We start from the raw sequence: 13952 nt of genomic DNA, 5'->3' as shown, positions 1-13952 counted from the left end.
TAAATCAAAGAAAGTAGGGAAAACCACTAGACCATGATTATACAGTGGAAGTGACTAATAGATTCAAGGAATTAGATCTGATAGACAGAATGCCTGAAGAACTATAGATGGAGGTTCATGACATTGTACAGGAGACAGTGATCAAGACCATCCCCAAGAAAAAGAAATGCAAAAAGGCAAAATGGCTCTGAAGAGGCCTTACAAATAGCTGAGAAAAGAAGAGAAGCTAAAGGCAAAGGAGAAAAGGAAAGCTATACCCATTTGAATGCATAGTTCCAAAGAATAGCAAGGAGAGATAAGAAAGCCTTCCTCAGTGATCAGTGCAAAGAAATATAGGAAAACAATAGAATTGGAAAAACTAGAGGTGTCTTCAAGAAAATAAGAAATACCAAGGGAACATTTCATGCAAAGATGGGTACAATAAAGGACAGAAATGGTATGATCTAACAGAAGCAGAAGATATTCAGAAGAGATGGCAAGAATACACAGAAGAACTATACAAAAAAGATCTTCATGATCCAGATAACCATGATGGTGTGATCACTCATTCAGAGCCAAACATCCTGGAATGCAAAGTCAAATGGGCCTTAGGAAGCATCACTACGAACAAAGCTAGTGGAGGTGATGGAATTCCAATTGAGCTGTTTCAAATCCTGAAAGATGATGCTATGAAAGTGCTGCACTCAAAATGTGAGCAAATTTGGAAAACTCAGAAGTGGCCACAGGACTGGAAAGGTCAGTTATCATTCCAGTCCCAAAGAAAGGCAATAGCAAAGAATGTTCAAACTACTGCACAATTGCACTCATCTGACACGCTACCAAAGTAATGCTCAAAATTCTCCAAGCCAGGCTTCAACATTACGTGAACAGTGAACATCCAGATATTCAAGCTGGATTTAGAAAAGGCAGAGGAACCAGAGATCAAATTGCCAACATCCATTGGATCATCAAAAAAGCAAAAGAGTTCCAGAAAAACATTTACTTCTGCTTTATTTACTACACCAAAGCTTTTGTGTGGATCACAGCAAACTGTGTTACTGTCCATTTCCCCTTTAGTAGTTGTTAGCATTTGCCTTATGTATTGAGGTACTCCTATTTTGGGTACCTATATATTTATAATTGTTAATATCTTCTTGGATTAATCCCTTGATCATTACGTAGTGTTCTACTTTGTCTCTTGTAATGGTCTTTATTTCAAAGTCTATTTTATCTGATATGAGTATTGCTACTTCAGCTTTCTTTTGATTTCCATTCATATGGAATATCTTTTTCCAGCCTCTCACTTTCAGTATATATTTGTCCCTAGGTTTGAATTGGGTTTCTTGTAGACAACACAGGTAGGGGTCTTGTTTTTGTATCCATTTAGCCAATATGTATCCTTTGGTTGGAGCATTTAGCCCATTTACATTTAAGGTAATTATTGGTATATGATCTTGTTATCATTTACTTTATTGTTTTGGGTTTGCTTTTGTAGGCCTGTTCTTTTTGTGTTTCCTGTCTAGAGAAGATTCTTTAGTGTTTGTTGAAGAGCTGGTCTAGTGGTGCTGAATTCTCTTAATTTTGCTTATCGATAAAGCTTTTGATTTCTCCTTTGAATCTAAATGAGATCCTTACTGGATAGTAATCTTGGTTGTAGGTTTTTCCCTTTCATCACTTTCAGTATGTCTTGCCATTCCCTTTTGACCTGTAGAGTTTCTGTTGAAAGATCAGCTGTTAGCTTTATGGGGGATCCCCTCACTTGTTATATGTTGCTTTTCCCTTGCTGCTTTTAATATTTGTTCTTTGTGTTTAGTTTTCGTTAATTTGATTGATGTGTATCTTGGCATGTTTCTTGGGTTTATCTCTGGGCTTCCTGGACTTAGGTGGCTATTTCCTTTTCCATTTTAGGGCAGTTTTCAACTATAATATCCTCAAATATTTTCTCATGGCTTTTCTTTTTGCCTTCTTCTTCTGGGACCCCTATGATTTGAATGTTGTTATGCTTAATGTCTCATTGTATTGTTCAGTTGCTCAGTCGTGTCTGACTCTTTGCGACCCCATGGACTGCTGCACACCGGGATTCCCTGTCCTTCACCATGAGGTGAGCTCTGTTGTCCAAGAGCTCTCCTCATTACTTTTTATCCTTTTTTTTAAAAAATTATGTTCTGATTTAGTTATTTCCACCATTATATCTTCCAGCTCTCACCCATTCTTCTACCTCAGATACTCTACTGTTAGTTCCCTCCAGTGTATTTTTAATCTCAGTTATTGCATTGTTCATTGTTTATTGTGTAATTCTTCAAGGTCTTTGTTAAATACTTCTTGCATCTTCTCAGTTCATGCCTCTAGTCTATTTATTTGTGCCTCCAGTGTATTTTCAAGGTTTTGGATCATATTTACTATCATTACTCTGAAATCTTTTTCAGGTAAATTGTTTCCTCTTTGTTTGGTCTTGTGGGTTTTTATTAAGGTGTTAATCATTCCTTTTCTCTTGTGGCTAATATTTTAATAATATATTTAACACAGATGATTTCTTTAAAATAAATTAATAGTATAGACAGTCTTTTTTACATATTTATTGATTATACAAATAATACATACTTATATTGCTTGGGATTCTGATTGCAAGTGATAGAAGCTATGTGAATTAACTTTTGCAAAACAGTTCAGTTTATTAGCTTCCTTTGAGTAGGCATCTGAAGACACAGGGTGAAGCTGGTGTTATGTAAGGGACCCTTGTGTTTTTCTACTGACAATGTGTTTTACATTTTTAGGAAATGTTTTCAGTGTAGTTGAAAAATACATGTACAAAAATGTACATTTAGAAATTTTATATATATACATACCTGGGCTTCCCTGGTGGCTAAGATGGTAAAGAATCCACCTGCAGTGTTGGAGACCTGGGTTCAAACCCTGGGTTGGGAAGATCCCCTGGAGGAGGGCATGGCAACGCATTCTAACATTTTTGCTATGGATAGAGGAGCCTGGTGGGATACAGTCCATAGGGTCGCAAAGAGTCAGACAGGACTGGGCGACTGAGCACAGCACAACATGTACATGTTTTTATATAACTTGTATATTTATAATGTTATGTTTATTTTGTCATAGGACAGCAAGTTGTAATCTATACATTTCATGTATGTATATTATATATTCTTTTTTTTTTAATGGGTGGATAGAGAAATAACTGAATGTGGGATTCTGTATCAGTATACGTATACCTTATCATGGCTCTGTGACTTGGCAAATAATTTGTCTTATCTGAGTCTTTGTATGTAAAAATGAAAATAATAGTATTCTCTATCATGGGGTGGCTTTGAGGTTAACAAGATAATAAGGATGTTTATAAGCATCCTTTATAAGTAGTGAACATGGGCTAAATGTTAGTTATTATAAATGCTGTAATGTTTATATCATACTTTTGTTGTTGTTGTTCAGTCACTAAGTCATGACTGATTCTTTCTGACCCCATGGACTCCAGCATGCCAGGCTTCCCTGTCCTTCAGTATCTTCCAGAGTTTGCTCAAATTCATGTTCATTGAGTCAGTGATGCTATTTTGTCCTCTGCCACCGTCTTCTCCTTTTGCTTTCAGTCTTTCCCAGCATCAGGTTCTTTTCTGATGAGTTGGCTCTTCACATCACCTATCCAAAGTATTGGAGCTTCAGCTTCAGCATCGGCCCTTCCAATGAATATTCAGGACTAATTTCCTTTAGGATTGACTGGTTTGATCTCCTTGTGGTCCAAGGGACTCAAGAGTCTTCTCCAGCACCACAACTTGAAAGCTTCAATTCTTCGGCATCCAGTCTTCTTTATGGGCCGACTCTCACATCTGTACATGACTACTGGAAATACCTTAGCTTTGACTATATAGACTTTTGTCTGCAAAGTGATATCTTTGCTTTTTAATAGGCTGTCTAGGTTTGTCATAACTTTTCCATGGGTTGGAAAACTCAGCAGTGGCCATAGGACTAGAAAAGATCAGTTTTCATTCCAATCTCAAGGAAAGACAATGCTAAAGAATGTTGACATTACCATACAGTTGCACTCATTCCATGCACTAGCAAGGTTATGCTAAAAATCCTTCAAGCTAGCCTTCAGCAGTATCTGAACTGAGAACTTGCAGATGTACAAGCTGGGTTTAGAAAAGGCAGAGAAACTAGAGATTAAATTGCTAACATTCATTGGATCATGAAAAAAGCAAGGGAATTCCAGAAAAACATCTACTTTTGCTTTACTGACTTTGCTGAAGCCTAAGCAAAGAGAAACCAAAGAGCCTCTTGATGTAAGTGAAAGAGGAGAGTGGAAAACCTGGCTTAAAACCCAACATTCAAAAAACGATCATGGATCCAGTCCCATCACTTCATGGCAAATAGGTGGGGAAACAATGGAAAAACAGTGACAGACTTAATTTTCTGGGCTCTAAAATCACTGCAGATGGTGACTGCAGCTGTGAAATTAAAAGACACTTGCTCCTTGGAAGAAAAGCTATGACCAACCTAGACAGCATATTAAAAAGCAGAGACATTATTTTGCCAACAAACATCCGTCTAGTCAAAGCTATGGTTTTTCCAGTAGTCATGTATGGATGTGAGAGTTGGACTAAAAAGAAAGCTGAGTGCCACAGAATTGATGCTTTTGAACTGTGGTGTTGGAGAAGACTCTTGAGATCACTTGGAATGCAAGGAGATCAAACCAGTCCATCCTAAAGGAAATCAATTCTGAATATTCATTGGAAAAACTGATGCTGAAACTGAAGCTCCAATACTTTGGGTACCTGATGCGAAGAACTGACTCATTGGAAAAGATGCTGATGCTGGGAAAGATTGAAGGTAGAAGAAGGGGACGACAGAAGATGAGATGGTTGGATGGCATCACCGACTTGATGGACATGAATTTGAACAAGTTCCAGGAGTTGGTGATGGACAGGCAAGCCTGGCGTGGTGCAACCTAAGGGGTTGCAAAGAGTCAGACACAGCTGAGTGGCTGAACTGAACTTGACTGTATAGATCAAGAACTTTACATGTAACAACTGACTGGTTCCAAACTGGGAAAGGAGTACGGCAAGGCTGTATATTATCACCCTGCTTATTTAACTGTTATGCAGAGTGCATCATGTGAAATGCCAGGGTGGATGAATTCCACCTGGAATTGAGATTGCTGGGTGAAATAACAATCTCAGATATACAGATGATATCACTCTAATGGCAGAAAGTGAGGAGGAACTAAGGAGCCTTTTGATGAAGGTGAAAGAGGAGAGTGAAAAAGCTGGCTTGAACCTTAATATTCAGAAAACTAAGATCATGGCATCCAGCCCCATTACTTCATGGCAAATAGAAGTAATGGGTCTTGTTCTCCAATATCACTGTGGATAGTGACTGCAGCCACGAAATTAAAAGATGCTTTCTTCTAGGAAGGAAAGCTATGACAAACCTAGACAGAGTATTAAGAAGCAAAGACATCACTTTGCTTGAAAAGGTCCATATACCGAAAGCTGTGGTTTATCCAGTCGTCATGTATGGATGTGAGAGTTGTTCCAGAAAGAAGTCTGGGTGCTGAAGAATTGGTGCTTTTGAATTGTGGTACTTAAGAAGACTCTTGTGTCCCTTGGAGTGCAAGGAGATCAAACCAGTCATTCCTAAAGGAAATAAACCCTGAATATTCATTGGAAGGACTGATGCTGAAACTGAAGCTCCAATACTTTGGATCGGTCATGTGAAGAGCCAATTCATCAGAAAAGAACCTGATGCTGGGAAAGATTGAAAGCTAAACAAGAAAAGGGCGACAGGGGATGGGATGGTTAGATAGCATCACTGACTCAATGGACATGAATTTGAACAAACTCTGGGAGACAGTGTTGTACAAAGGAGCCTGGCATGCTGCAGTGCATGGGGTCTCAAAAAGTGGGACAGAACATACAACTGAATAACAACAATGGGATTGCCTCGTGGCTCAGTGGCAAAGAACTTGCCTGCTAAGCAGGAGACCCAGGTTCAATCCCTGGGTTGGAAAGATGTGCTGGAGAAGGAAATTGCAACCCACTCCAGTATTCTTGCCTATAGAATTCCACGATCAGAGGAGCCTGGTGGCCTATAGTTCATGGGATTGCAAAAGAGGCTGACACTACTGAGCAAGTAAACAACAACAGTGGATAGATACATATGGATTTTGTATTGTGCTTTTTTCGCTGTTCTGTTTGTTTTCTGTGTTATATTTTTGTAGTTTTAACACCTTTTGGAAAACTCATAAGCCTAAATGAGAGAAAATTTGGAGTTCCTTGGTGATCTTAACTTTCCTCTGAAACATGGCATTTTGGGAAAAAATATTTGAGCATGCTAGCCCTTAACCCAGAGATGTGATGTGTTCAGAAGGAATGGGGGTGACTAACGCCAAGTCTCAGTCATGATTTATGGTTGTTGCTTTAATGTGTCGGTTAGCAAGATTAGTATATCCCTTTCGTGAACTGAAAAGATGATTTTTTGATTTAAAGAGTCGAAAGATCAGCCAGGGACTCTATCAGCGATTAAAATGACAGTTTTTCATTAGTGGTATAAACCATATTGTGATTACATTTTAAGTTTCTGTTTATTTTTGTGTTCTTCAGGATAACCGATTTGTTATTTGCACTACTTATGTGGGATTTATTGTTGCTGCCTGTTTGATATTTTCAGATATGTTCTGTTACCCTCCTATACATTGCCAGTACTTTTTTAATGGGACTGATTCGTGATATAATGAATGTGATTTTCTGAATTGTAATGAATTATGTCAACATTTGGAAGACCTGCAAAACTCAGAGAATGAGTATTCTTCAAATAATCAGTGTCTGATGTTACATAATCATACATGGGTAAAAGTTTCACTTGAGGTTTAAGATCAATGGATTTTAATCTAAAACTCATCAAATTTTGAGGTTGTATCATAAATTTGCCTATATATATTATATATAAAGTTTCCTGACAGGTCTTTAAAAATACTTTGTCCTTTTTCCAACTACATTTGTGCAAGGCTGGATTTTCTCTATATACTGTAACCAAAACATGCCATTCATTAGATTTAATGTAGAAGTGATACAGAGTCCAGATGTCTCCTGTTAAACCAGACATTAAAGATATTTGCACAAATGCAGAACATACTCTTCCAACTATTTTTCAGAATATACAGCTGTTTTTCCTAAAATGTATTTTTTAACATGTAAATATTGTTGGTTGTTGATATTAAGTGAATTAATTAGTATTTTCTAATTTTTAGTTTTAATTTCTAAAACAGTTAAGTATTGATGTATATAAAATTAATGTAAACAAAAATTATTTAGGATTACTAAGAATTTTTAATAGTCTAAAGGGCTCGTGTTTAAAATGTGGAGAACTGCTAGTTTGGATGAAAGAAAGCCGAAGGTATAAGGCAACTGAATGTAATACATGGTCCTGGACTGGATACTCTCCAGGAGGAAATGAGACCACTCTAAAGACCATTACTGGAGGACTTGCCTGGTGACCCAGTGGTTAGAAAGCTGCCTTCTAATGCAGGGGATGTGAGTCCAGTCCTTGTTTGGGGAACTAAGATCCCACATGCGTGTGGCAACTAAGTGTGCATGTGTGTTGCATGCCACAAGAGAGAGAAGCCCAGGTACCTGAAGTAATTACTGATGTAGCCCCCCCCAAAAAAGTGGGACCAAGAGAGGGAAATGGTCCCCTGATTAAAAAACAACAACAAAAAAGATTATTATTGGGACAGTTAACAGGATTGGACTGTGGACTATAACTTAGATTATAATTTTATCAGTGTAAATTTCTTGAATTTGATAATTGTGTTGTAGTTAGGTACAAGAGGAAACATAGTCTTGAGAACTTAATGCATGCAACATATTCTCAAATGGTTTAGAAAAATAAATGTACAAATACAGGTACATATACAGATGTACATATATGTACATATGTGTAGAAAGAAAATAATAAATGTGGCAAAAATGTTACAAATTGCTGAATTCTGTATATGGCTAAACAAGAGTTCTCTATTATTTGTATAATGTGAAAGTATTTCAAAATAGAAATTAAAAACTTATGAAGTAATATAATGAATCTCTTAGAAGCAGATTTTACAGATTAACTGGTGAGAGTTTTATTGTGCTTGTGAATGACTGAGAGGTTTTGAGCAGTTTTATCAGTTCAGTTCAGTTGCTCAGTCATGTCCGACAGTTCGCGACCCCATGGTCTACAGCACGCCACGCTTCTCTGTCTATCACCATCTCCTCGAGCTTGCTCAGACTCATGCCCATTGAGTCAGTGATGCCATCCAACCATCTCATCCTCTGTTGTCTCCTTCTCCTCCTGCCATCAATCTTTCCCAGCATCAGGGTCTTTTCCAGTGAGTCAGTTCTTCACATCAGGTGGGCAAAGTATTGGAGCTTCAGCTTCAGCATCAGTCCTGCCAATGAACATTCAGGACTGATTTCCTTCAGGATTGACTGGTTTGATCTTGCTGAACAGTTGATAACTGGTTATAAACTCCTTTGGAGTTGTCACAGCTTTTCAGAGGACACTCCTTGTGCTCTGCTGCCCCCTAGTGACATTTATGTTTATCAGCATTTCATTGTGGAAGTACACTAAGTTGGGAATTTATAATATATCATTGTAGTTATCATTTAAAAGTACTTTAGTAATTTTAATTAAGCAAAATAATTTTTAAGGGGAGGTTGGGGAAGATACTACTGTGAGGCCGCATCTCATGATATTTTTTTTCCTAAATTTTTCTAAATTTTTTTCTAAATTAAAAAAAAATTATATTTTTGTTCTTACAGTTCCTTTCCTTAGTCCCTCCTCCCTCCCACCTCTCTTTTTTGAAGATAGTATTTATTGGTTCCTCATCTGACAGAGATATCTCCAGGATATAGTGAAGGACAGGGAAGCCTGGTGTGCTGCAGTCCATTGGGTTGCAAAGAGTCAGATGCGACTTAGTGATTGAATAGCAACATCTGACAGAAGTAGTAAAACTTCCTGTGTTTTCTTTACTGTGATCACAGATATTAGTCAATAATATTATCTTAGTGTTTTACTTTATGGCCTTAAAATGTTTAGAATTCTGCTAGCCCATAATCTCTCATTTGCAATTTGAAAGTACCAAAGATTTAGAAATCATTTGTTATTAAAAGCTATCTGAATTTATTTGGTGAGAAAACTTAATGTGAGTTGATATGAGATAGTCTTTACATTCACCACTTGTGTGAATATTCCTGCATTTTGCTGCAGAGTTACTGATGTGATTGATTAGGAAATGTTTCTTAAGACCTCACTGGGGACGTTATATATAATGCACACACTATAATTATTTTTTAAAATCTGCAAAAATCTGAATTATGGAACATTTCTGCTCCAAGGATTTTAGATTAGGGATTGTAGACTTGAACCTGATTTGCTTAGCTTTGACTCCCAGTCACTATGTATAAAGCCATCACCAGTTTATACTACTTTCTATCTTTTTTCTCTTGTTTTAATTAGTTGTATAATTTTCACATGCTATTTAAAAATTTTTATTGGAGTGTAGTTGACTTACATTGTTGTGTTATCACAACAATGTTGTGGTATCTATTTTTATATACCATATTTTGTCACTCTTAATCTGATCTTTTTGTCTTAAGGTTGCAGTTAAATATGTTCCCTCATTACTTCCAGTCTTTTTTGTTGAAGTTTCTTGTGTCATTTAGTTTGGTTGGAGTTTCTTCTCTACCAGTTCAGAATGACTCAAACAGTACTTTTTGGATTATTATATTTTCAGAATGACTGCTCTGTAGACTGTATATTCAGAGGACTGTTTCATTGATCTTAAAATTTTGACTCCTATTTTGTTTCCCTGAGTATTGACTTCTGGTGTTCACTGTTGTCTGATGGCTGCTGGGTTTTGTTTACTTGATTACTGACTGTTTATTTTTTCATTTGATGTCTTTCGGTTCTTCTTTTTCTAATCCACTTCTTATATGAAGTACTTTTCTGAGTACTTCATATTAAGTGTTACATGAAGTACTATTCTGAGTACTTCATATAAGTAGAGTTGTGCAGTATTTCTCTTTTTCGCTTAGGATAATGTCTTCAGGTCTCACTCATGTGGTGTATGTGTTAGAATTTCCTCCTTTTTAAGGCTGAATAATATTCCATTGTATGTGTAATACATTTTCTTTACCCATTCATCTGTTGATGAGCACTTGAGTTGCCTCCTGCTTTTCACTCTGGTGAATAATGCTGCTAAGAACACAGATGTTTATATATCTCTTTGAGTCCCTGCTTTCACTGTTTTGGAGTATGTACCCAGAAGTAGAATTGCCGGATTATATAGTAAATTATTTTTAATTTTTTGAGGGACTGCTAAAATGTTTTCTATAGTAGATGTACCGTTTTACATTGCCCGCTTTAACTGTCAAGGGACTTTTTTTTAAACTTAGTTTTAGGATTTTAAGTTTGTAGTTTATTTTTTGTTTTCAGCACTTTACTGTTTCATTCAGTTGTTGTTTGATATGTATTTCCTGTTAAAAAGTTAGCTCTTAATATTCCTTTTATATTTTTGACTATGTTTTTGGTTTTCTGCAGTTTTACTATGAAGTATTGAGGTATAGTTTTCTTTGTGTTTATCCTGTTGGGGTTTGTAGAGCTTGAAACTGTGGATTGATGTCTTTCATTAGTTTTGGGAAACAGTTGACTATAATGTTTTAAATATTACTACCACCCCATTATAGAAAGAGTAGACCTCTTTCTACAGAGTCACAAATTCAAAACTATTTCTTAGTAACCACTAAGATATTATTTCCTTTTTTTACTCACATTTCTGTTGGAGGATATAGTGAAGTATCCAGGAGGCTATATGATATGTGAGGACTGTCATTGTTTTAATGAGTAATGTAATATATGCTTGTATATTGTTATATTTAAATTCTTATTCAACTTTAATTTTTAATGTGATAAATGTCAATAAAATTAACCACATATACAAAATTTTGGGGGGGACCTTCATATTTTTTAAGAGCATGAAAATATCCTTAAGCCAAATAGTTTGAGAACCACTGGGGTAGACATTTTGACTCTATCTCATATATTTTGTACAGTCTTACATATTTTATGGACTTCCCAGGTGGTGCAGGTGGTAAAGAATCTACCTTGAATCAAGAGATGCATCCCAGGGTTGGGAAGAACCTTGGAGTAGGAAATGGCAACCCATTCCCATTTTTCTTGCCTGGAAAACTCTATGGACAGAGGAGCCTGGCCGGCTACAGTCCATATGGTCACAAAGAGTTGGACACAAAAGAGCACACCCATGTGTATGTGTTGTATTTTACATATTTTAATTTTCTTCTTTATGCCTTAATCTGAATATTTTCTATTAATTTGTCTTCACTAATCTTCTCTTGCTGGAAAACCGTTCTATTGGAACTCTTAATTTTAAAAATTACAGCAATCCCACTGCTGGGCATACACACTGAGGAAACCAGAACTGCAAGAGACACGTGTACCCCAGTGTTCATCGCAGCACTGTTTATAATAGCCAGGACATGGAAGCAACCTAGATGTCCATCAGCAGATGAATGGATAAGAAAGCTGTGGTACACATACACAATGGAGTGTTAATCAGCCATTAAAAAGAATACATTTGAATCAGTTCTAATGAGATGGATGAAACTGGAGCCGATTATACAGAGTGCAGTAAGCCAGAAAGAAAAACACCACGGAATTTAGAAAGATGGTAACGATAACCCTATATGCAAGACAGCAAAAGAGACACAGATGTATGCAACAGTCTTTTGGACTCTGTGGGAGAGGGAGAGGGTGGGATGATTTGGGAGAATGGCATGGAAACATATATAATACCATATATGAAACGAATTGCCAGTCCAGGTTCAATGCATGATACTGGATGCTTGGGGCTGGTGCACTGAGACGACCCAGAAGGATGGTATGGGGAGGGAGGAGGGAGGGGGTTTCAGGATGGGGAACACATGTACACCCATGGCGGATTCATGTTGATGTATGGCAAAACCAATAAAATATTGTAAAGTAATTAACCTCCAATTAAAATAAATCAATTTATATTAAAAAATAAATAGTGCTGCTATAAAAAATTAGTTTTCATTTCTGATTTTTCTGTTTTTAAATAACATAGATTTCAATGCTCTGGTGAATTTTCCATCTTTTCATCTATTTTGTTCATCTTTTTCTTATCATATTACTCATAAGTCCTTTTCTCATAACTTCCAATATCTAGATTATCTGGATCTTGATTTTCAGTTTTATGGTCTTCTTCCTTGGCATGCTTGGTAATTTTGGACTGAATGAGAATTAAAAAAGTCATGGAGGTTCTGCCTTCTCTTGCTTAAGGTTAAACTGTCTTCCCCTTACCCCCTTTTTAAGGTAGATAGAATGGCAGTGATCTCAATCCAGTCAGCGACAGAACTCTGGCTATCTCTGGGTCAGTACTGCCTTTTGATATAGTCTTTCATATATTCTAAAGAGCCTTGAAGTGATGATTAAGTTTCCTTTCTTCAGATGGACACTACTTTCTGCCTTTACTCCATACCTCAAGACTACCTAAAACTCTGTTTAGCTTCTCAGAGGCTTTTTTCTTGTCTTCTTAGCCTCTTGCCCACTGTGGATTAAGAGTTCAGCGCCTGTGTTGAAGGAAGAACAGAAGAATGTTGTGTTTTTTACTATAGTTTCTTCTCTAGGAACTTCACCTCTTCTTTTTTAAAGTTAATTAATTCATTTTAATTGGGGATGAACACTTTACAGTATTGTGGTGGTTTTTGCCATCCATCAACATGCATCAGCCCCGGGTGCACGTGCGTCACCCCATCCTGAATCCTCCTCCCGCCTCCCTCCCCACCCCATCCCTCTGGATTGCCCCAGAGCACTGCCTTTGAGTGCCCTGCTTCATGCATCGAACTTGCTCTGGTCATCTATTTTACATATGGAAATATATGTTTCAATGCTGTTCTCTCAATGAATCCCACCCTCCCACATAGTCCAAAAGTCTGTTCCTTACATCTGTGTCTCTTTTCTTGCCTTGCATATAGGATTGTTGTTACTGTCTTTCTAAATTCCATATGTATGTGGTAATATACTGTATTGGTGTTTCTATTTCTGACTTACTTTGCTCTGTATAATAGGCTCCAGTTTCATCCACTTCATTAGAACTGACTCAAATGTGTTCTTTTTTATAGCTGAGTAATATTCCATTGTGTATATGTACCACAGCTTTCTTATCCATTCATCTGCTGATGGACATCTAGGTTGCTTCCATGTCCTATCTGTTGTAAGCAGTGCTGCAATGAACATTGGGGTACACGTGTCTCTTTCAGTTCTTGTTTCCTTGGTGTGTATGCCTAGCAGTGGGATTGCTAGGTTGTATGGTAGTTCTAGTTCCAGTTTTTTAAGGAATATCCACACTATTCTCCATTGTGGCTGTACCAGTATGCATTTCCACCAACGGTGTAAGAGGGCTCCCTTTTCCCCACACCCTTGCCAGCATTTATTGTTTGTGGACTGTTTGATGGCAGCCATTCTGACTGGTGTGAGATGATACCTCATTGTGGTTTTGATCTGCATTTCTCTAATAATGAGTGATGTTGAACATTTTTTCATGTGTTTATTAGCCATCCGTATGTCTTCTTTGGAGAAATGTCTGTTTGGAACTTCACCTCTTAAGTCTCTAATTTATGTCACTTCAGTGCCACAAAACTGTCATAAGCTGATTTCTCTACCTCTTCTACTTGATTCCTTTAATGGAAACAGCCTCTTGTGTGCAGATTTGGCAAATATCTTGGGAAAAAGTGAATAAAGAATGTTGGTACACCCCTTTTCATTCTTCCCCTGGTCTCCAGCATATTGTTCCCTTAATTTCTGATTGTCTAGCAGCTCTGTAAGTCAGCCAAGAAAGAACATCACAAATATGGTATGCAGAAAGGCTGAACAGGTGCTAGTTCAGATTTGAGCAG

The 13952-nt window shown here is 37.2% G+C and overlaps 1 protein-coding gene across 2 annotated transcripts in view; it reads left to right on the top strand.

Moving 5' to 3' along the window:
- Positions 1-13952, top strand: part of EXOC6B (exocyst complex component 6B) — a 708301-nt gene that overhangs the window by 48176 nt on the left and 646173 nt on the right. Inside the window, exon 2 of one of the 2 annotated variants that reach the window (XM_060412346.1) lies at positions 11096-11282. The exons of the other annotated variant lie outside the window; for it this stretch is intronic. Within the exon in view, the coding sequence (XP_060268329.1) occupies positions 11134-11282 (149 nt within the window). The 5' untranslated portion in view covers positions 11096-11133. The remainder of the gene's footprint in view (positions 1-11095; positions 11283-13952) is intronic. 2 annotated transcript variants of the gene reach the window in all.

Source organism: Ovis aries, chromosome 3, assembly GCF_016772045.2.
Source record: "Ovis aries strain OAR_USU_Benz2616 breed Rambouillet chromosome 3, ARS-UI_Ramb_v3.0, whole genome shotgun sequence".
NCBI lineage: Eukaryota > Metazoa > Chordata > Mammalia > Artiodactyla > Bovidae > Ovis > Ovis aries.
This window is presented reverse-complemented; position numbering and strand designations above follow the sequence as displayed.